The sequence below is a fragment of the Ambystoma mexicanum genome, chromosome 2q (genome assembly GCF_040938575.1).
Source record: "Ambystoma mexicanum isolate Mex_15411 chromosome 2q, UKY_AmexF1_1, whole genome shotgun sequence".
Classification (NCBI taxonomy): Eukaryota; Metazoa; Chordata; class Amphibia; order Caudata; family Ambystomatidae; genus Ambystoma; species Ambystoma mexicanum.
Window position 1 is genome coordinate 1,136,144,286 of NC_090924.1, and position 21,788 is coordinate 1,136,166,073.

At 49.8% G+C, this 21,788-nt stretch overlaps 1 protein-coding gene across 4 annotated transcripts in view; it reads left to right on the forward strand.

The window, feature by feature from the left end:
* The window catches only part of SNX13 (sorting nexin 13), a 2,094,218-nt gene that overhangs the window by 1,841,198 nt on the left and 231,232 nt on the right, over positions 1–21,788 (forward strand). For all 4 annotated transcript variants that reach the window (XM_069648499.1, XM_069648500.1, XM_069648501.1 and 1 more), the window contains one exon: positions 13,994–14,139. In XM_069648499.1, coding sequence (XP_069504600.1) covers positions 13,994–14,139 — 146 coding nt within the window. The remainder of the gene's footprint in view (positions 1–13,993; positions 14,140–21,788) is intronic.

The window sequence follows — 21,788 nt, forward strand, 5'->3', positions numbered from 1 at the left end:
CCTTTGGGCTCTCTGCTGTATCCAGGATGACAATTTGTTAGGCAGAATCCTGTGCAGTGCCCTTAGGGACCACTACACACAATTAAGACTTCAGGTGGCAATACAGGTTTTACCTTTGGTTCAAGCCTGTACTACTATGTCAGAGTGGTAGCAGTGGCGGAGCAGCCAGGCTTATCTCAAGAGTATATGAGCAGTAGCGGAGATTACACAAAGGGGCCACAATTACTGTGACTCAAGCAAACACTGACTCAAGGTTTCAGGTAGAAAAATATAAGTACATTTATTTTTAAACCATTCGTTATAAACACAACACTTCTATTAAACTTAAACAAAAACTACATGTTAAATATACTACAACTAACCAATTCACTTTGTACAGTATGTCTCAAGGTAAGTACCCTGTGTTTGAATGGACCGGTGTTAGGCACAAAACATGTTACCCACAATACGATTGTGATGACTTTTTGACAGTTCGGTCTACTAATTAAACTCGTATCCGTGACATGAAATGCTACCGGGGCAAAAACACACTTAGCACCTGAGATACTCAGAGGGATTTGGAGGCAAAAATCACAGGCAATATTTTGGTTAGGCAGACAGAATCGAGAAACACTCATAGACAAGAGTTCAAAAGTCAAAGGGCCGGAGCCAGGGTCATTTGACACCGGGGCCTGTTGCCGAAGATCACACAGTCAGATAGTTCACGATTCAACGTAGCCAAGAGTACTTCGATATTGTCCATGTTCGGAAGAAAAAGTTATAAGGAAGAGGAAAGACAAGGGCAAGCCTTGGAAATGAAGAAAAGGGGTTCATCCAGTTTCCTCAAGCCTAACACAGTACCTTATTCTAATGATGCAGCTGGTGCCCTGGCAGTTGTTCTGTTGGTTTCCCGCAGACCCACAATTCCTGGAGCTTCGTTGTGAAGGAGGACATCTGAAGGGGGTCTGCACCACACAGGGATGAAGCCGGCAGAAGCGACAATGAATAAAAGGTGCGCTCCTTAAAAAACACAGGAGAGGCTCTTCAAATGGCTATCCGGACCACTGCAGCTGTGTGCAGCGATTTCGACCAAGGAAGAGGATCCTCTGGCTGTGGAAGACGAGCTGGTTATCCCCACCAGGCTCAAGGGAAGAAGACTCCGGACTGGATCTCCTCTTAGTCGTTGAGGGGCAGATAGCTCAGGACTGCAGCAGGGCTTCATCGGGACGGGGTAGTTGCAGCAGCCGTCGTTCTCTCTGCTTCTCTTCGGTTCCTTGTAGTTCTAGTGGCGACTCTGACTTCTAGCCCAACAGACCTGCCTTTTATGGGAAAATCCCCCATTCACACAGCCTGGCTGTCAATCACCCAGCAGGGGGGTTGTCCAGCCTGGACACCTACCCTGGCCAATCATGACAACGTGCGACTTGGGTTTCCTAGGATACCCTGCGCAGGGGGTGACTACACCCCCCCTCACATCCAGCCCACCTAGACACCCAGGCGCCTTGAGGAGGGCTTCTAGGTAGAAGCCCGCCAAAAGACAGTGAACAAAGAAGGCAAACCTAGTTTGCCGTGCAAAGTAAAACACAAGAAGGAGTTTAACAAAAAGAAATGGCGAATGAACCGCACCGGAGCCAAACGAAAAAGGATTTGGTCAAGCAGGTTTAAGGTTTAAGGCTAACACAATAGCCTTCAATGTTACCACGGTTATAAATAACCGTGGTAGAAATTTAGGGTAGATACCACTGCCACCAGCCTTGTCTAAATGTTAAAAGATCGAAACAATTCTCTACGCGGTACAGATGAAAAGAGTTAAGAGTTAACCCTTCCAGTACTCCATGTAAGATGGGGTGTACTGGATCTGTGGTTAATTTTGACTAAGTAAAGTTAATGGTAACTTTACCCTTTTCTGGGAGACAGTAGTCACCTCAGAAATGGAGTCGGTGGGAAGTCTAAACGACAACCCTGTGCCACTGCACAGAAGGTGCGGTGTGACACACACAAAGAAGGGGGCTACTGAAGTGGTGAAGAGCCCACAATCCCAAAAACAGGTAAAAATACATAGCAAAATACAAGTAATAGTGGTGAAAAGCTCACACTCTTACCAAGTGGAAAAGAAACAACTCCAGAGATCCAGCAAAGCTGCTGGGGGATTCACTAGGTAAGGGAAATTAGCCATGAAATGAGAATTCTCCCTAAAACAATTCAGTTTGAATTAACAGACATCCTGGACAAGGGTCCCCGGAAGGAAAAGTTACTACACTTCAGTGTGGCAGTAGAGGCCCCAGTACTGGAGGGTTAGGAGAAGCCCAGTTATCCATCTGCAGTTGACAGGGCGCTGGTGAGGAAGCATCACCCTGCCTCATATGGCCCAGTTTTCCTATCCACTCATGCCTCCCAGAGAACTTGATGGTGCAGGCCACAACTGAAAATGTGTAGTCTTCCACCTTTCCTTCTCTTTCACCTGATAGAGAAAGTAAGAGATTTAACGCTTGAGGGAAGAAGTTGTTTGCTTAGGGCAGACTTGCCCCTTGTGCCGTAAATACTTCTTGGAAACCTGGCAAAACTCTTGTTCAGCCTGTGGCAAATGCGGCTGAACATATCCCCGAAAGGTATATGCGAGGCGACTCCCTGTCTATGGTGCCAGATTCTGCAGTCGGGACTGGACACATCTGACTGTGTGGGCAGGTCTGTTGCTACAAGTGCAGTGCTTAGGCGCCACTCTTGGATGAGGACCTCCAGCTTTACACATAATGTCCAGACTAAGCTAAACCTGTTTGGGGCGAAAGCTGATAACACCCTGCAGAACTTTCAGGCATCAAAGCCCACGGCTAAGTCGTTGGGCCTAGCCATGCAGCAACGCTCCGCATCGTCTTCTCTTTTTATAGAAGCTGGGTTTTTGCCCTTCAGTCTCCTTTGCTCTGTGGGGTAAAGGCCGGACTGCCCTGGAAATACCACACGGCAGGTGCTTCCCCAGGGGGTAGAGGTGCCCCCAAAGTAAGAGCAGCTACAGCCACCGTCCACTCAGCACTGCAAGGAGCAAAACCTTGCAGATGTTTTCCGCCACAGTTCCCCTGTGCGGGGGAAACTTTCCCTGTTCAGAAAGGAATGGTTCAAGACCCCGTCCGTTGCTTGGGCCTTACTGGTCATTCAGCAGGGTTACGGTCTTCCTTTCATGCATTGTCCTCAGGACCATGGCCCTTACACCAAATCGCCTTGCCTCCGGATCCCATGATCTTTGACGAGGTCCCTCCTCTTCTGTCAGAGAGAGTGATAAAACTGATACTGCACTGTGAACAAGGCAAAGGTTGGTACTCCACCTATTTTCTGGTGCCAAAGAAAGAGGGGGTTTTCTGTCCCATTCTGGATCTGAAGCTGGTTGAATGTGTTCCTTGACAGGGACACATTCAAGATGTTTACACTCGCCCAGATCCTGCAAGCCCTCGATCTACAGGCCTGGTTGTAATCACTGGACCTTCATGATGCATGCTTCCACTAGCAGATTCATTGGAAACACAGGAAGTAACTGAGGTTTGTGGTGGGCCAACATCACTACGAGTCCTGCCAATCAGCCTTTCTTCGGCTCCCAGGGAGGTAACCAAGCTGCTAGCAGTGGTGCCCGCTCGCCTTAGGAAGGGGGGCATTCATGTCTTTCCCTACCTGGATGACGGGCTCGACCAAGCTCGTTCGCCAGATCTAGTGTCCGAGCATCTACTCCGCACATGCTCTCGATTGCACAGCTTGGGGTTTTCCCTTGACTTTAAAAAGTCTTGGGTTTCACTGTTCCAGTCACTTCGATTTATCGGTGCAGTCTTGGTCACTCGCCTGGTCAGGGCATTCCCGACTGAGTGGCAAACATCTTTCGGATGGCCAATGTCCTCCAATCCTTGGAACAAGCCCCGACCTCACCCTTTCTGCACATTCTGGACCTTATGGCCGCCTGCATCCTAGTGGTGCCAGAGGTGAGGCTGCTCACAAGATCGCTTCAGTGTCTTCTATGTTACCAGTGGTCACAGTTTCAGGGCAGCACGTTAGACCGTTGCACAGGTCTTGGACCATGTTGCTTAGATTTTGGCTGGTGGGCTGTGAGAGACAACTTGCTGAGAGGCTTGTTTCATCAATGTTTGCCCTGAACGGATCCCTGACTAGTTGGGGTGCTCACTGTTGGAACATAAAGTGAGAAGACTGTGGTCTCCTGCAGAGTTATGGGAATACATCACTTTGCTGGAGGAGAGGACATAAGGCTGGCTCTGGTCTCCTTCCTCTCCTCTGTCAAACGCAAGACAGTGCTAATCTTGACGGCCAACACAGTGGCCATGCACTACCTCAACAAACAAGGTTGTGTGAGGTCCTTGCCTCAGTGCAGAGAAGCAATGTGACTGTGGTCCTGGGCTTTGGAGAACGGTGTCTCTTGTGGCATCCCATCTGGCTGGAAGAGAGTGTCGGAGCGGATGCCTTGTGCAGACGTTCAACCTCATTTTTACATTCCCACCGATTCCTCACATTCCGCTGGTTCTCAGGAGATAGTGCCTGTTCGGAACCACTTTGATGCTGATCGCTCTCAACCAGGCACAGAGGGAGTGGTATCTGGTGTTGTGGGACATTTCCATCGACTCCCCCCCCCCCCCACCGCCCCCCAACCTTGGCACCTTCCGAGGGACGGATTCTCCACCCGAGCCTCAGCAACCTAAAACTTCTTTGTTGGCTATGTTTTCGGCTTGGTGTCGGGGGATTGATCTGGACCTTATATCCTGTCCGTTTTCCCGTTTTAGATTTTGTGCTGTCATTGGCAAATTGGCACTGTTAAGCAATGCCTCGCTGCTTTTTTGTCTTTTCATGACGTCCTTGGAATATCTTCAGTCATGCAGTTCTTGCTGGCTTTGTGTAACCAGTTTCCTCCACGAGAATTTGTTGTCCCTGGGATTTAAAATGTAGTTTTGACATTGCTTATGGGAGCTTTGTTTCTCCAGCATGGGGTCTGGCATGGATTCACATGCTCATGAATATTCCCCGTCGTCAGGCTGGGAATCCTCAGTAAAGAAAAGCCAGTATCAGTTTCGTTTCTGATCTGTCTTTCATAGTAGTAACCAATTACTGGTCTCTGCGTCATACTGACCACAGCCAATGACTGCCCTCTACCTAAGCCCCGCCTCTGGCAGCCATCTTCAGATTTTTACCGCACGTTCAAGTGTTGGGATCCTCGTGCTATTGCTCTTGAGCGTTAGTGCTATTTTTTCACGTTTTTTCTCAAAAACGGGGACCCGTGTCGGATTCGTCTACGCCCCTCAAGGGTGAAGATTTCGTCGAGCTACGCTTTTGGAGGACTCCAGAAGTTTCTCAGGCCCATCTCGGACATGGCCCAGGAGAAGGGAAGCTCGGCGCCCAGAAAGCTGTTCAGGGTCTGCCCTGGATGCCAGCTGCAGAATGTCTTTAAGGAGGACGAACACTCCTTTTGTCTTTACTGCCTACATGAGGACAAGACGCACATGGAGAAGGACTGTGCATTTTGCGGCAACATGTCGGAGCGGACCATGAAGGACCGCCATCAACGTCTCGCCAACTGGCTGGAAGGGAAGAGCCCGTCGGGCGAGAAGAAGAGGAAGAAATCCGAGCGGTCTTCTAAGACCTTTGAGGACGCCCCGGCGACGGGGGCCCAACACAAGGCCAAGCACCTCGAGTCCGCTGGCACCGGGAGCGCCGAACGGTCGGGCTCTACGGGCGCCAGGCAGGGCGCATCCTCCCCGGCACCATCAACCACAAGCCAACGCTCTGGTTCGGGTAAGAGGAAGGCCGAGCACCCGGCGAAGCTCCTGGAGAGGCCCCAGTCGAGCTCGAAGGCCCCATCGGAGGGGGAGCGAGGCAGTGTCCCCTCCCCCCCAAGGAGAAGGTTGTGAGCGCACCTAGGGTGGTGAAAGCCTTAATCCATCCGGCCAAGGCCTCTATCGAGACAGTCGCGGCGGCCCTGGCTCAGCCTGTGGAGGCTACACCAGAGGTGGCGACCTCGGGGCTCAGAGTCTCCCTGCCACCGCGGAGGGAGTCCTCTTTTATGCCCATCGACAGGACCCCCGTGAAACTCCCGGCGGAGAAGAAAAAGGGGGGGCAGGAGGTCATCGTGGATTCGGCCTCAACCTCTGAGGAAGAACTGATCGAGGTCTTAAGCCACGGCGTTGGCGTGGAAGAAGACCAGCCCGTCGGGAGGGATCCCGACGCAGGAGACGACGATATCGTCGAGGGTGCCGACGGGGCCCCTGACCGCCCGTCGGACTCCCCTCTACCAGCGCCGCAAGACAACTCGGCGGCCATTTTGTTGGCTATACAGTCCTTATGCTCGGAGATAAGGACGAGATTGCCGTTACCACCAGCGGAGGAACCACTCCCGTCGGGGGACCCGGAGCCAGGCCCTTCTGGGAGCCCTCCCCCTAAGAAAAGAAGGATTCACCCTCCACCTCCTTTTCAGCCGTCGCGCCCCGTTCAGCCCTCCTCCCCGTCCACGACTCGTGGGGATTATACGGGGACTGACACGGCCGCAACGGGTACGGACGACGAGGTTTAAGACAAGGATCTGCCGTCGTCACCTCCCACCCGGGCTTCCCCGCCCGACGAGATTGGATCGTTTCACTCCATGATCGCCAGGGCATCCGAGCTCTTCCAGCTCTGCCCGGAGGAGAAGAAGAAGGAAGGTTTCCTTTATCAACGGCGCAAGACCAAGAGGAAGACGGTCCTCGCCGTGCCTCTACTGGACGATATTTGGGATGAGGGCCTCGCCCTCCTCAAGAACCCATCCACAACGCCGGCTAGAAGGGATCGGTACGAGAAGAAGTACCGGGTCCCGGACGCGGCCCCCTTGTGCCTCCGGGCACAGCCGACCCCGGACTCCGTCGTCTCCGCGGCGGCCAGGAAGAAAGCGGGAGGGTGCGGGGTCCACGTCGACTTCCCCGCCGGACGGCGAGGGAAAGAAATTGGATACGATGGGGCGCAGGGTCATCTCGTCTGCAGCGACGACGATTAAGGCGGCCAACGCCTTGGCTATCGTAGCCCGCTACGACAGGGAGCTGTGGTACATACTGGCCCCCCTGCTGGACTTCCTACCGGACGACAAGAGGGCGGACGCCCTAGAGATCTTGCAGGAAGGTGAGGTGGCGTCCGACCACGCCATCACGATTGCGACGGACATCGCCGACACTGGATTTCGCCAGTTGGGCAACGGCGTGTGCCTTAGGCAGCGTGGATGGCTCAAGGCTACTGACTTCCGTCAAGACGTGCAGACCAGAGTCCTGGACATGCCGTTCGATGGAAACAACCTGTTTGGGAAAACAGTGGACGATTCCCTTCAAGCCATCAAAGTGGACACGGAGACGGCACAGGCTCTCGGGGTTCTCCAGCAGCGGCGGCCGCCCTTTCGGAGCGGCGGAGGCAAGGGCGCCTCCAAAGGTTCCGGCGGCGGGTTTTCCACTTACCGTCAAGCGGCCCGCTCGTCGTCGCAGGAAGCTTACAGGGGACGAGGCAAGTCAGGTGGACCCCGCCGTCGTCGCCAAGGAGGTCAAGGCGGCAAAGCCTCGTCGAAGCAGGACTGAACCGGCTGTGGGGTCGGGCCCCCACCGAAGCACCCCGGTGGGAGGCCGGCTGGCGAGCTTCGTCAGCGTGTGGGAGTCCATATCCACCGACCGTTGGGTGCTGGACGCCCTAGCCCAGGGCCACACGCTCGAATTTCAAAGAAGGTGCCCGCGTGTCCCCCTGTGGCCAGGAAAGAACTTCACGTCCCTCAACTTCTCTTAGAGGTAAAGGCGATGCTCAGGAAGGGCGCCATCGAACTCGTCCCAAAGAGGCTTCGGGGCTCCGGAGTTTACTCAAGATACTCCCTCGTGAAGAAGAAGACGGGAGGATGGCGCTCCATCCTGGACCTACGACGACTGAACAAATTCATCAAGGCACAGAAGTTCCGGATGGTCACCCTCCAACACGTCCTGGGTCAGCTGGAGGAGGGCGATTTCCTGTCGTCGTTGGATTTGGAGGATGCCTACTTCCATATTCCCATCCTAAAGGGACACCGAAAGTTTCTCAGGTTCGTGGTCCAAGAGCGTCACTATCAGTTCAGAGCCCTTCCCTTCGGACTACGGTCGGCACCCAGGGTCTTCACCAAGTGCCTCGCACCAGTGGCGGCGCAGCTGCGCCGAGAGGGGATCCACGTCTACCCCTACCTGGACGACTGGCTCATCCGAGCCAAGACGAGGGAGCTCGCCGTGGAGCACACGGCAAGGACCGTCCAACTTCTCACGGACCTGGGATTCTCCGTAAACTACGCCAAGTCCCACCTGGTGCCCGCGCAAGACGCACTGTTTCTGGGAGCAAAGCTCGACACAGTGTCCCTTCTGGCCTCCCCGTCGGAGGAAAGGACGAGGGCCATTCTGGGCAAGGTACAGCGGATGTTGGTTGCGGACGCGGCCAAGATGAGGTCCATCAAGTCCCTCCTCGGAATGATGTCTTCTTGCATCTACCTCATCCCCCTGTGCAGGCTCCGGATGCGCCCGTTGCAGGAGTTCCTGGACGCGCGCTGGATCCAGACGACGGGCAGCTTCGAGGAGAGGATCACTCTCGACGAGAGTTTCCGACGAGCGATCCGGTGGTGGGGCACCCACGCGCATCTGACGGTGGGCATGGACTTCCAGACCCCAGGCCACCAGGAGACAGTGACCACGGATGCGTCCCTGGAAGGGTGGGGAGCGCACACCGAAAATCTGCACGCGAGAGGCCTTTGGCTCCCGACAGAGAAGTCCCTCCATATCAACGTCCTGGAGCTCCATGCAGTGTTTTGGGCCCTCAGGTCCTTCCTTCCGTCCCTCAAGGGCAAGGTGGTGAGGATCTTCACCGACAACACCACCACCATGTTTTACATCAGGAAACAGGGCGGAACCAGGTCCCCAGCCCTGTCCAAGGAGGCGCAGGACCTGTGGCATTGGGCCGTCGCCCAAAGGATGTTTCTGGTGCCGTTTCATCTGGCAGGGATAAAAAAACACCATCGCCGACTCACTCAGCAGGGAGCTGCGCTCGTGCCACGAGTGGGAACTACGACAGGATCTAGTGGACCGCAACTTCCGACGATGGGGCACACCCCAGATCGATCTGTTCGCGACGGCGACGAACTCCAAGTGCCGGAGGTTCGCCAGCAGGTTTCCCCAGCCGAGGAGCATGGGCGATGCTTTCTCGTTCCCCTGGGAGGGCCTGTTCCTATACGCGTTCCCTCCATTGCCGTTGCTGATCCGGCTCATCAGCCAGCTCAAGAGGTCACGGTGCAGGATGATCCTCGTCGTACCTGCATGGCCGAGGCAGATATGGTTCCCGGACCTTCTGGACTTGTCAGCGTCCCTGTCAATCAAGCTGCCAGTGGACGCGGATCTGCTCTCCAGGGAAGAAGGCGCCATCCTCCACCTCGACCCGAAGTCGGTGAACTTGCAGGCCTGGCTCCTGCAGCGTTAGAGTTTGGAGGATACGACATACGGGCCGACTGCAGAGAGGTTCTTGCAAAGGCCAGGGCGTCCTCGACCCTTAAATGCTACGGACACAAATGGAAGAGGGGTTCTCTGTCTGGTGCCACACACAGAAGATTAACCCTCTACGGATTACGGCTCCCCAAGTACTGCCGTACCTACTGACGCTGGCCAAAGCTGGACTGGCGCACGCGTCCATCAAGATTCATCTTGCTGCGATCTCCCGATACACCAGAACCACGGGGCGGACGTCCCTGTGGTCTCATCGCCTGGTGAAAGAGTTCATGAAGGGACTGTTCAGATCGTTCCCGCCGGTGAAGGCTCCAGCTCCGGCGTGGGAGCTCAACGTGGTGCTGACCAAGCTCATGGGACCTCCGTTCGAGCCTCTGCACTCGGCCCCGTTGAAGTTCTTGTCGTGGAAAACAGCGTTTCTTGTGGCCATCACCTCCGCACGACGGGTGGGAGAGATCCAGGCCCTTTCCTGCAAGGCCCCGTACTTGACTTTTCACGACACAAGGGTAGTGCTCAGGACGCACCCCTCCTTCATGCCCAAGGTACCGTCGGACTTCCACCTCAACAAACCCTTGGTGTTGCCTGTTTTTTTCCCGTCGCCTTTGTCGCCGGCTGAGAGGACTTGCACTCGCTGGATGTGGCTAGAGCGCTGAAGTTCTACGTGGACCGCACAAAGTGTTTTCGGAAGACGTCACAACTCTTTGTGAACTTTGGACCTGTCAATCAGGGGAAGGCTCTCTCGAAGGCTTCCATTTCCAGATGGCTCTCCGGCTGTATCATGTACTGTCATCGGTTGGCAAACCGACCGCTGCCTGGCCGTCCGAGAGCCCATTCCACCAGAGCGATCGCAGCTACCACGGCGTTCCTATTTGGTGTGCCCCTGCTGGACATCTGCAGGGCTGCTACGTGGAGGTCGACGCACACCTTCACGAAATTCTACTGCGTCGATCGGGATTCCAGGGAGGAGTCCAGGGTCGGCCAAGCAGTGCTGCGCAACCTGTTCGCCTAAGGTGAGCCTGGTGAGGAGGTAAGATTTGCTTAATGTTGAGTTTGATGTAATGCTAAATGTTGAGCCTTTGCCACCTCCCGTGGTTGTGCATGTGTGTACTGCTATGTATTCTTTATTCATGAGCATGTGAATCCATGCCAGACCCCATGCTGGAGAAGGAACAAGTTACTTACCTGTAACTGTTGTTCTCCAGCATGGGTCTGGCATGGATTCACATGCGAACCCCCCCACCTACCCCTCTGCGGCTCTTCACTTGGTCATACTGCCACTTCACGTGCTTCCAAATCTGAAGATGGCTGCCAGAGGCGGGGCTTAGGTAGAGGGCAGTCATTGGCTGTGGTCAGTATGACGCAGAGACCAGTGATTGGTTACTACTACGAAAGACAGATCAGAAACGAAACTGATACTGGTTTTTTCTTTACCGAGGATTCCCAGCCTGACGACGGGGAATATTCATGAGCATGTGAATCCATGCCAGACCCATGCTGGAGAACAACAGTTACAGGTAAGTAACTTGTTCCTTGCGCCCCTTCATTCCTGTTCTATTAGATTGCTCACCCTTAAAGTGATTTTCCTGGTTGCCATCACTTCTGCGAGATGGGTGAGTGAGGCTAGGAAAGATGACAAGTTTTATGTTTGCTGCGCTGGTGCTTTTGGTGGCAGGGCTGTAACCAAACTGACCCTGTCAAGGTGCATCATTCTCTGCATCTCGGAATGCTGTGTTCTGGCTGGAAAGGATGTGCCTGCGGTCTCGGGGCACATTCTACCAGAAGAGTGACTGCCACCTGCGCCCTGCAGAGAGGAGTCCCTGTCCTGGACATCTGCCATGCGGCAACATGGGGGTGTCTGCACACGTTTGCTAAGCAATACTGCTTGGATTCCCTTCTAGGCCAGGACACCCGTTTTGGTAGAGCGGTCCTCCAGAGTTTTCTGTTCTAGTTAGTGTCCTTGCTCTCCCCCTGAGTGTTATACTGCTTTGGGAGTATATCATAGATGAGCAATCCGTGGGAGGAAGGAATCCATTTGAAGAACAAATGACTGGTTTCTCAGTAATTCTCTTTCTGATTGATGTTCCTCCCGCGGATTCCTCATCGCCCTCCCTAACCACCACTCTTGGTGGATTGCGAGTAAACCATGGGCTCCACGGTCCCACCGTATCTGGGTGCTAGGAAAAAAAGAGTGGATCTGAGGTCACAGGGTGCAGCACCTCTATCTATACTCGTACGGCGCATCGATTCATCAGGCGGAGCTGCGCTGCAGCTCCTGGTGGTGGAAAGCTTTGGAAGAACAGCTGCTATGTGGATAGGATATCCTAGATGAGATATCCTTGGGAGTAACATCCATCCGAAAGAACATTACCGAGAGGTAAGTAATTTGTTCATCAATCCTATTAGCTGCACTGGCTCCCTGTGCATTCTAGAATTGATTTCAAGTTGTTAATACATGATCACAAAACCTCTCCTACGTGGCCACATGGCCTTCTACAATGCCTACCTGTGTCCCTACAGAGGACGTGGCACATCTATCCATGCTGGCACGGGCGACCAGGCTTGGGTCGGCAAGGATCAGGGACACCTGGCGGAACCGGCATGTCCAGTGTCACATGGCATCTATGGGCAAAGCAAGACTGAGGTTCTTTACTGCCACACCACCTTTCAATCTCGCCACACCCTGCTCCCCTAAGTCCCTTCCTTGCAAGCTTGTAAATTTGGTATTCATTTAGATCAATAGCTCAACTTCCAGGAAAAGATTCGAATTTTACTTTGTCCTGTTTCATTTTATAATATCGAAAGTGTTGTCGATCATTTTAGTTTCTCAATGTATCTTTCCTTCAAATATTGATCCTTTGAGGCCTCAGCTATTTTTCACTGCATTTGTATCCCAGTTTAATTGTGTTCAGCCTTTTCCATCTATTCTCAATTCTTTGGTCAGGGTCTTCTGTATTTAAAGCATTGCATCACTTTGTCTAGTCCTAATTGTCTACTCCCATTGAACCCAATCAGCCGCCTCAGGCAATTGGTTTTGACTCCCATGGTGTAACCATTCTCCCCCTCTCAATTAAGGTCTTTCACACTCCTTGCTCCCAAACTGTGGAATCCTATACAACATCACTTAGGACTATCGCATACTCTTATTAAATTCAAAACATCAGGTGTCTCTAACCTTTACGTCAGCAGTGTAATATTTCAATATGTGCCGTTTGCTGCAGGTTTTTCTGTTTGTCATGCTTGTGTTTCATTCATGTACTGGTTTTAATTTTCTCTTTTTTAGCGCTTTGGATACGTTTTCTCAGATTAAAAAATAATAATCCAAAATGGTACCACTCCTTTAATTGACATTATAGCAACACTGGTGTACAGCTGGAATATCAGTCAATTCTGACTAGAGGACAATTAAAGCAATTTAGGGAACAACTGTAGGCAAACTCAAAATGGATGATTCCAAATGCCTACACGTTTGTTTCCACAAGAGCAACTGAAACATTTCAAGCGCATAATCTTTTTATAGGTTTGGGAATAATACAAGCAAATATGATAATTTGTAGTGGACTAAATGTCAGTGAGCAATTAGGAGCTCCTGGTTGCTACATGTAAGAAGTAGCCCCATGTTCTGCAGGCTACACCTGCCGGTAACAGCCAGGACCCAAGTTACAGGGCTGAGCGAAGCAATTGCACAAAGATGGGCCTTGGTGCCGTTACAAGACCGGTGTAGCCCGCAGAACACGGGATAATTGCAATTGGCACCCCGAGGCAAACCCTGGAGGTGCTAATGGAAGTAGAAAATAAAACACGGCCACACTGCTTCGTTAGCAGTGGCCGGGGAGAGTCGGGATTGCCATGGAAATGAAAGGTGGGGCTCTGCTCGGAGCCCCTCTTATATTTCTAGGAAGGTAGGGTACCGAGCAGGCTGAGCTGGGCGAAGGAGCCCATTTGAGGCAAGTTGGTTTGGGTGAGGGGGTGTAGAGGGGCTCGATATAGGGGTGGGAGGCAAGGGAGGAGGGAAAACGGTGGTGCCCGTGGAGGCCGGGTGCGGAGAGCACTCGGGTTGCTCCAAGCCAGGCTTGCATCGGTAGATACAGCCCGGGTGTGGAGCAACCTGAATGGCTTCCGCACCCATCAAGGGTTCTAATAGGTGAGTTTCGGTAACCGCCACATTTATTAACCTCAGAACAAAAGCCTTCCTTCAGGATTGCTAATTTCAAAAGCAAAAAGCTAGACCCCTTTTTATCAATAAACTTTTGTTGGCATACTGTGTGTAGATTGGAACCTCACTGCCAAGTTCTTCCAGTTGTTTAATAACATTTGTGCCTGTGTAAATATAAAGAGAAATTAAGTAGCTTGTTCAAACAGCAAATCCCACCAAAGCATTTACATTTTTGGTTGATGGTTTAGAGAAAAGGAGGGTTTAGTGTTTGTCCTGGCGAATTGAAATCGTACGAACAGTCCAGGTGGAACATGTTTAGCTCAGAAAGAAGGGCATATGTAAAACAAGTTCCTTTTTTCTCTCAAAGGTGGATGATAATATTCCTCTGAGAGTTATGCTGCTTCTAATGGATGAAGTATTTGATGTGAAAGAGAGAAATCAGTGGCTCAGAAGAAACATCAAAAATCTTCTACAACAACTTATAAGAGCAACATATGGTGATACAATCAACAGGTACTGTGCCATTTTATTGCATTTAAATAAGGTGTGCACTGGTTAAGCCTAGAATATAATTGATATAGTATAATATAGTAAAAGAGGCAAAACTAATGCCAGCAAGTTTATTTTCCATCACATCTTTATTTAAGTATTTAAAAAAGAATGTGGGATTCACCGGGAAACCAGTGCCTGTTGGTACACAACAAAGGTCGATGATACAGTTGTACAAATGATACACATACCCACTATTCTATATATCATATGTATAAGGCAGCATACATTCACATGTTGACTTTTTAAATTTGAGGGATCCTTGAGGATGTGATCTCCTAAAAGGAATTCACAGTAATGAAACCGTATAGCAATGAAAATTATTTCAAACGTTTGGGTCTGTGAATTAAAACTAGCTAATCAAATTTTTTAACACATTAAATGTTGGTGTATATTTAAGGTTATTGTTTAATGTGGCTGAAAGCTTTTCAATGGCCAAAGCATTCCATAATTTGGCCCACCATTCCTGAATTCTCAGCTATATTTCCAATATAGGTCTGGGGTAAATGAGCGGCAAGGAATGTATCAGTATCTAGCCTGCCTTGTGGGCCTGTCTGTTTATAAAAATAGCTTCATCCACTTAACTTTTAGGTATCTGGGCAAGTCCACTTTGCTTTGTGTTTGCAAACATCAAGCCAGAAGGGTTTTCACCATGACAACAGAACCATCCTAGGTGCATTAGGAGCCCATGGGCCAGAAGACCATGTTGACAAAATGGTGATGTTGAAGTATATCTTATGAAGGCAGATCTGGTATGATACCAGCACATTATCAATTTGTATGCATGTTCTTTCCATTAGCTGCAACGCAAAATATTGATCACACTTAACCAAATGTGACTCCAGGATGATTTATATGATTCTCATTACTATCACTTCATATTAGGGATACATCAACAGAATTTTAAGACATTTATATAGCCCTGTATAAAGTATTTTTTGACGGAGAAACTCAGTAGATCAGTTGTAAATGGTGAAATTGCTCTTCCCTCTGTTAGGGGTAATGCAATTATGCATTCTCCAAATGTCTTCGGGTTGTTTTCGACAAATGATTGGCCCAAATGGCCAAACCTCCTGTTCTCCAGTGTTGAAATGCATCTTTATTACACCCAGGGAAAAAATTAGGGTTATCCTAAATTGGTGTCATAAGAGAATATGGAATACCAAAATTCATTTTACACCTAATTGTATCCCACCAAACTAAGAGGCAGGTGGTATAAGATTACCTGGCCTTCGGGTGAGATTTACAAGTCCACCAAAGAAGGTAGTTTAAGGTGGCCTCCCGTTAAGTTTGATCCAGCTGGTGCAATTTTTTAGTTGCGTAGGTATCCAGCCAATCAAAAGCATAATTCAGTTGTGCTTCTTTCCAATATCTGTTGAGGTCCTCAGTAGTCCCAATTCCCCATTGAAACCATAAGACGTAAGGGTTTTGGGAGCCACTCTCTGCATTATGTGTCCCCAGATTAAGTTGTTAGTGCTGAAACTGTTTGCTTTCAGTGCTTAAGACCACTGAATCGTATGGAAAAGAGGAAATGGTGTTTTTGGAAATATATTGCATTAATTGCCACCCAGCCATGAAATATCCTGTGTATTCCATTTCACAAGATAATTTCCGATTGTAGCGCTGGGTAAATATATTGAAAAGCTATGAAGTTTGTTAGGTAAACCCCTAGATACTGAAGGCATTTTTAGTTTTCTTGCTGATCATAAGTTGTGTTGTATTCTGATAACACCAAGGGGGAGGGGGAGCTGTAACATTAAAGAGATTTGATTTATTATGGTTTTATATCCTGATTTTTTTTCTAAAGTTCAGACATTAAAGGTGGCACTGAGATGTGAGGGTCTGATAATGAAAATAATGCATCATCTGCAAACAGGGCTACCTTAGACGAGATTCCCCCTCCGTCCAACATGCAATCAGTGAATGTCTTATCAATGGGGGGTTTGCAAGGACAAATAGGGCTCCATTTAGACCTACTGGCCTGCCATTGTTATAGGAGTAATGGTGATACGATGTAGTAATGTACGATCTGCCCACTTGTGATTGACAGGTAGCGTTTGACAATATAGGGGTTCGTCGACCTAATACAACTGCTGGGTGGGCCCGAAGGGTGTTTAGCAAAGTAAGTGGTCCATCAATACTCTGAATATTTCATCTGCCAGTTTGGGTCTTGGCAGGGGTGGTGGTTGGGTTGTTTGAGAAGTCTTACCATTTATAATACTCTAATGTTCGTCGTAAGATAATGTTTATAATTTCTCATCCTTTTGTTTTTTGTTTTCAGTTTTGTATTTTGTTTGATATTTTAATTGGTGTTCAATTGCAAAGAATATATATTTTTACTTGCCCAAAAAATAGACACATCCTCCCCATTGTGAATAGGAATGACTTTTTAACGCCCTAAAAATCAAATTAAGATGCAAAAGCTGGAAAGCTATGGCCAGCAAATGAAAAATCAGATAGAATACTAATTGGGAAAGAAATGTAGCCTTAACAGTTATTTGTGGGCTGCCAGTGTAGAGGGTTTGGATTCTAGACTGTAAAGCAAAGGATTAACAAAATGTCAATGAATAAGCATAGTGCCTTGTTCTCTCATTACACTGAATGCGCCCACTTCCCACAGTATACAAAAAGGTCCTTAGTGTGGAGGCGTTATCATGGGTATCAAGCACTGCAATTGGTCTGTATTAATCATCTGGGTTGGGGGGACATTAGAGGAGAACAGTTGGGAGCAATGTATAATGATATTTCTTTTTTTAAAAGGGATAGATGCTTAATTAACGTTAACTGCCTTGTAATTCACTTACTATCGTAATATGGATGTCCAAAAACTCAAACTTAACTATAAAAGGATCAAACTTAGTTAAGGATCTATAATCCCTTTAAAACTAGACCATATTGTTAAGTTGGTTGCATAGTTTGATCTGATCTTGTGAGGTGCAGACAATACATAGAAAGAGATGACAATAGGTTAAGAGCCAGCAGTGATGGAAAATCAGCCCTTTTCCTAAGGAGAATTGTTTGGGAGAGGTGTGGATCTTACTTGGGTCTCAGCAGAGCTCTGGCAAGGAAAGAAGAGCGTTTGCATTCTCCAAAGTCGCAGCTTAATGATAGGGAGACCTATTAGCAATTCTTTTCCTCTAAAAAGTGGTAGGCATGTGCTAGTTCACCAAGCAATAAGGCAGAGGTTGCTTGGTGTATTCCTAAGCAGCCAAGGACACAAATAAATTGGAGTCTAAATTGATTACTTCACATGGCCCTATGGTCACTCAAATTAAAGTGAAAAGAAGATAGGTGAATGTTCGGATATTCAAACTAACACTGTTGGGGTTTGGATGGCCAGCCTAGTGGATAAGGAAGTTTCACTAAACACTCTCTAGGTAGCATTGGATGAGCAGTAAGACTTGGACTTGGATCAGGGATTAGGTTTATAGGTGCATTTAGCATTCAGAGATACACATAATGTAGTTCCACACAGGTGTATAAAGATTCTCTATCTGCCCCAAATACATACATGTAGAATTAAGGGATGCTATATACTACACGCAGTGCTGGCTACTGATGTATGTACGCAATTGGTAGTGTGATGAACCCTATGGATCCCTCACTAAACCATTGCCTAAATTCTCCTCCAAGTTGGCCAGGGAAAGGCAGACTCTTCCTGATCCTGGCCTTGAGGGTAGTGATCTGCGGGAGGATCACTTGGGAGGATAAAAGGTTTAGGGTAGTGAGAGGAATCAGTGGGGTGAGACATGGTATTTACCTCCCTCTAAGGAAGAGATATTGCAACTACCAAAATAGGTAATCTCTTTTTTTTTTTTAAGAACAATTTGTATTTGCTGTTTCATCACATTGTGTACACATTGCGCATCTTGCATGATATAAACTCACAAAGTACGCAATCCTTGTCAATATTACCACCCCTCCCCAACCACATCAGTGCCTTAATGTGCTGACAAAACCCTCTGTCCGTGGGTATATTAATTAACATTGCCCTCTAATCCTGCGTTCCAATGTGCCAATAATAGTTGAGAATTGACAAGTCTCCACCGGTGCATTACCTAGGGGTGCAAACATCATTTGCGTAAGTGCATTCCACAAGGTGACATTTTCACTAACCTCCTCCATACCCCGTTATACAGCTCTGTGCCAGACCACAGTCTGAGCCGTCATCCATCTTTGCAGGTCCCCCCACCACACTTCTACCCCAGGGGCATCTGCAGATTTCCAAGACATTGCAATTCGAGGGGATTGGGTCCTCTGACATATTCCATATCTATGACAGTAATCACCACAGCTGTGCTGCTTCGGAAAATCTTTCGGCGTCTGCGTCCTACGTCAATGACGTCGATACGCCGTCCTCGAGGACCTCCTCCGACGGCCGACGTCACCAGATGTTATAAGTAGGACGTACGATGCCCATAGCCTCAGTTTCGTTTTTTCCGCGAACGTGTTCGCTTCGGAGATCTCGGCGCGCCTCGACTCTTTGGAGTTTCTGTTCTTACGGTTCTTCGAACCTGTTCGTTTGTGAAGTGTATTGGGATGTCTTCCTCTTCTTCCACCCCGCGTCCGGGCTTCAAGAAGTGTGGGGACTGCGGGTCTAAGATGTCGGTGACTGTTAGGGAGAATTCTCTGTAAAGGCTAATTTCCCAAACCTAGTGAGTCCCCCAGCAGCTTTGCTGGATTTTTGGGGTAAACGACTGTTTACTGTGAACTCATTGGCATGAGCTCCCCCATCCCATGAGGGATGCGTCCATCACGATCGTCACCTCCGGCCAGGGTAGCCAAAATGGAGCCCCGTTCATCAGATTGCCTTTGACGGCCCACCACAGAAGATCCTGGGCGACCATGGGCGGCACCAGTGTTAGGGAGAATTCTCTGTAAAGGCCAATTTCCCAAACCTAGTGAGTCCCCCTGCAGCTTTGCTGGATTTTTGGGGTTTATTTTTTTCTCCTAAGAGTGAGACTCTTTTACTCCCACTCTTAGACATGATTTGAGGTGTTCCTTTGTCTTTCCATGTGTTTTATGGGCTATGGGGTCTTTTACTCCATAGGGTCTCATGTGTTTTTGATGTGGGTTACACAGCACCCTCCGTGCCGTAACCCAGGGGTGTCGTAGCGATCCCCCAACATAGACTGCATACCCTGGGACTGACTACTGTCTCCCAGGGCACGTAAAGTCACAATTGGCTTTATTAGTCTTAAATTGTGAACAGAACCAGTACAAACCATCATATTGTGGACATACTGGTCGGGGCAATTCGAATTGCCCCGGGGTCTGTTGTTCGAGGGGGCACTGTCCAGTTCCCCCCGACCGAGTTTTGGCTGGTGGCAGTGGATGCTACTTTTTATATTCGACCGCGAATATATTCCTATGGGATTTTCCCATTGTTCCAGGCTACCACTTTTTAAAATAGCCTCGAACATACCGCCGGTTTATTAAATTAATATAAATTCACTGGTTGGTATTTTTTGCCGAAACTTGGTTCCAAAATGGCGTTTGTGTTCGCTTCTGTGACTCCAACCCAAGTCAAGCCCTTTGTTCCACTTTTCCACAGAAGCTTCCAACAGTGGTGCCACTCTGTCTGGGTACCACAGGAGGTGTGGGAGGGGGTTTAGGCACCCTGGACTGAGTTGCTGAGAAGTCGCACTCTTGTGTGATTGGCCCAAGTGGTGAGCCGCCCTCACCACTTAGCATGTTTGATTGACAGCTAGGCTGAATGAATGGGGGTTTTCTGCATAAAAGCAGGGCTTTGGGGACTGGAACTTGAGAAGTCGCCACAGGACCTAAAGAATCCGAGGAGGGAGAAGCCGAGCCAACCTGCAACGACGACGCCACCGGTGGAGCCCTGCTGAACCGTCTCACCACTTTTCCTGACGACAGAGGAGATCTCCAGTCCGGTGTCATGATGCCTACCCCCGGAGCACCAGGCCAGGCCCAGCACCCCCGGGAGCAGGCATCATGCCCCCAGGTAAAAGCCCAGCGGCCCCTTATAGGGGCTCTTTGGACTCTGTCCTGGCGCCGTTGGCGCCAGGCTCATGTTTTACATCAGTCCTGGCGCCATAGGCGCCAGGCTCATAAAGGAAGGTGTTTTGTGCACTTACCTGATGCAGACCATGCTGCAAGATTCAGGCCTCCCTGAGACCTGAAAGGGAATATTTTTTCATTGGGACTATTTTGCCACTCGGGCGTGGCCAGGGAAGGATACTTACCTGGAACTACTTTGGGGGCTATTTAAGCCACGCCCAGACAGTAGCTCACGCTTCGTGTTGTTCTGCATCCAAGCAGCTGAACGCTCACCGTGTCTGCTCCTGCATCTGGTCTCCAGCCACGCCCGCCTCGATCCTGGAAGACCTGTAAGGAAAGAAGAGAAAGGTGAAAACCAAGAATTTTATCAAACTTCTTACCTGCATCCGGAACCTTCACGCCAGCGTTCCTGTTCCTGAGAAAAGACTTTCATTTAAAAGCACTGCGTTGCTCGCTGCAGCGCCGCGCTTCACTCACCTTTCCTCGGGAGTTCTTCTGGCTCCACCGCGACTGTCTGCACCGGTCACCACATCTCTGCGCCTAGGGGAGAGAAGAAGAGACAAAAGGTGAGCAGAAGGAACATATGAGGAAAGCCTAATTTTCCGCCATAACACTTACCGGTCTTCTGTTGGTGGACCATTCCTCATTTCGGGTCGGCGCCGCTTTGTTGACAGGTACCGCACCCCGGCCCCTATGGGGAAAGGACAAAAGACATTACTGGAGGAATATAAAGACATTAAGAGGGATCGCCTCCATCGCTAACTCACCTGAGTTTACAATCGGCAATTCAATCCCTCAACGCATCGCCTTCATTCTGCACCTGAAATAAAGGACAGATCACAGGTTAAGAAGGCAACAGAAAAGGAGGCTCAACACTTGAACTTTTGTAATCTTCATACTTACGGCGTTCCGCTCGGAAAAGTCAAGTGGATTTTGCCAGCGCCATTCTGAAAACCAGTGAAGTAACTGGACTAACACGCGCCCCTGCACCAGAAGCAGGATGGAGAGTTCATCCTTTCAAACCATAAGGTGAGCTTCAACCGGGGATTTCGGAGGAAGTTAGAGAAGAACGAAGGGGTAAAGGAGGGAGCAAGCACACTATTCTGCAGACTGTTAATCCCCTTTCTCATCTGCAGAAGGATATTCCTACGGGCCAGACAAGCAAGATTTGAGGGTCCTGTTCAGTCCGTGTTCCGAGTTCTGCGCATCACGCTCGAAGAGGCCACAGCAACCCAGACTAGACCAGCGCCTCCGTGGGAGTCAGGTGAGCGTTACATCCGGAGAGTCTTCTTCCTTTGACTGGTGGGGATAACCAGTTTGCCCTTCCTTTTGCCTTCCTGGACCATCTCGTGGCCGCTTTGCCTGTTCCAAGCACCCCGGCAACCAGAATACCACGGTTTACCACTACCGCGAAGAAAAGGGTAGTACCTTGTAACTGGAAAACTCTGAGGCTGGTTTCTTCCCTGGCAGTGCAACAACCTTCATCTTTCCTCCACGTCGAGACCTCCTCTTCCTGTGGATGAGCGTTCTTCCCATTTCAGGTACTGTCCCGCCTGGCTTCCCTTGCGACAGATCGTTCGGGGGGACAG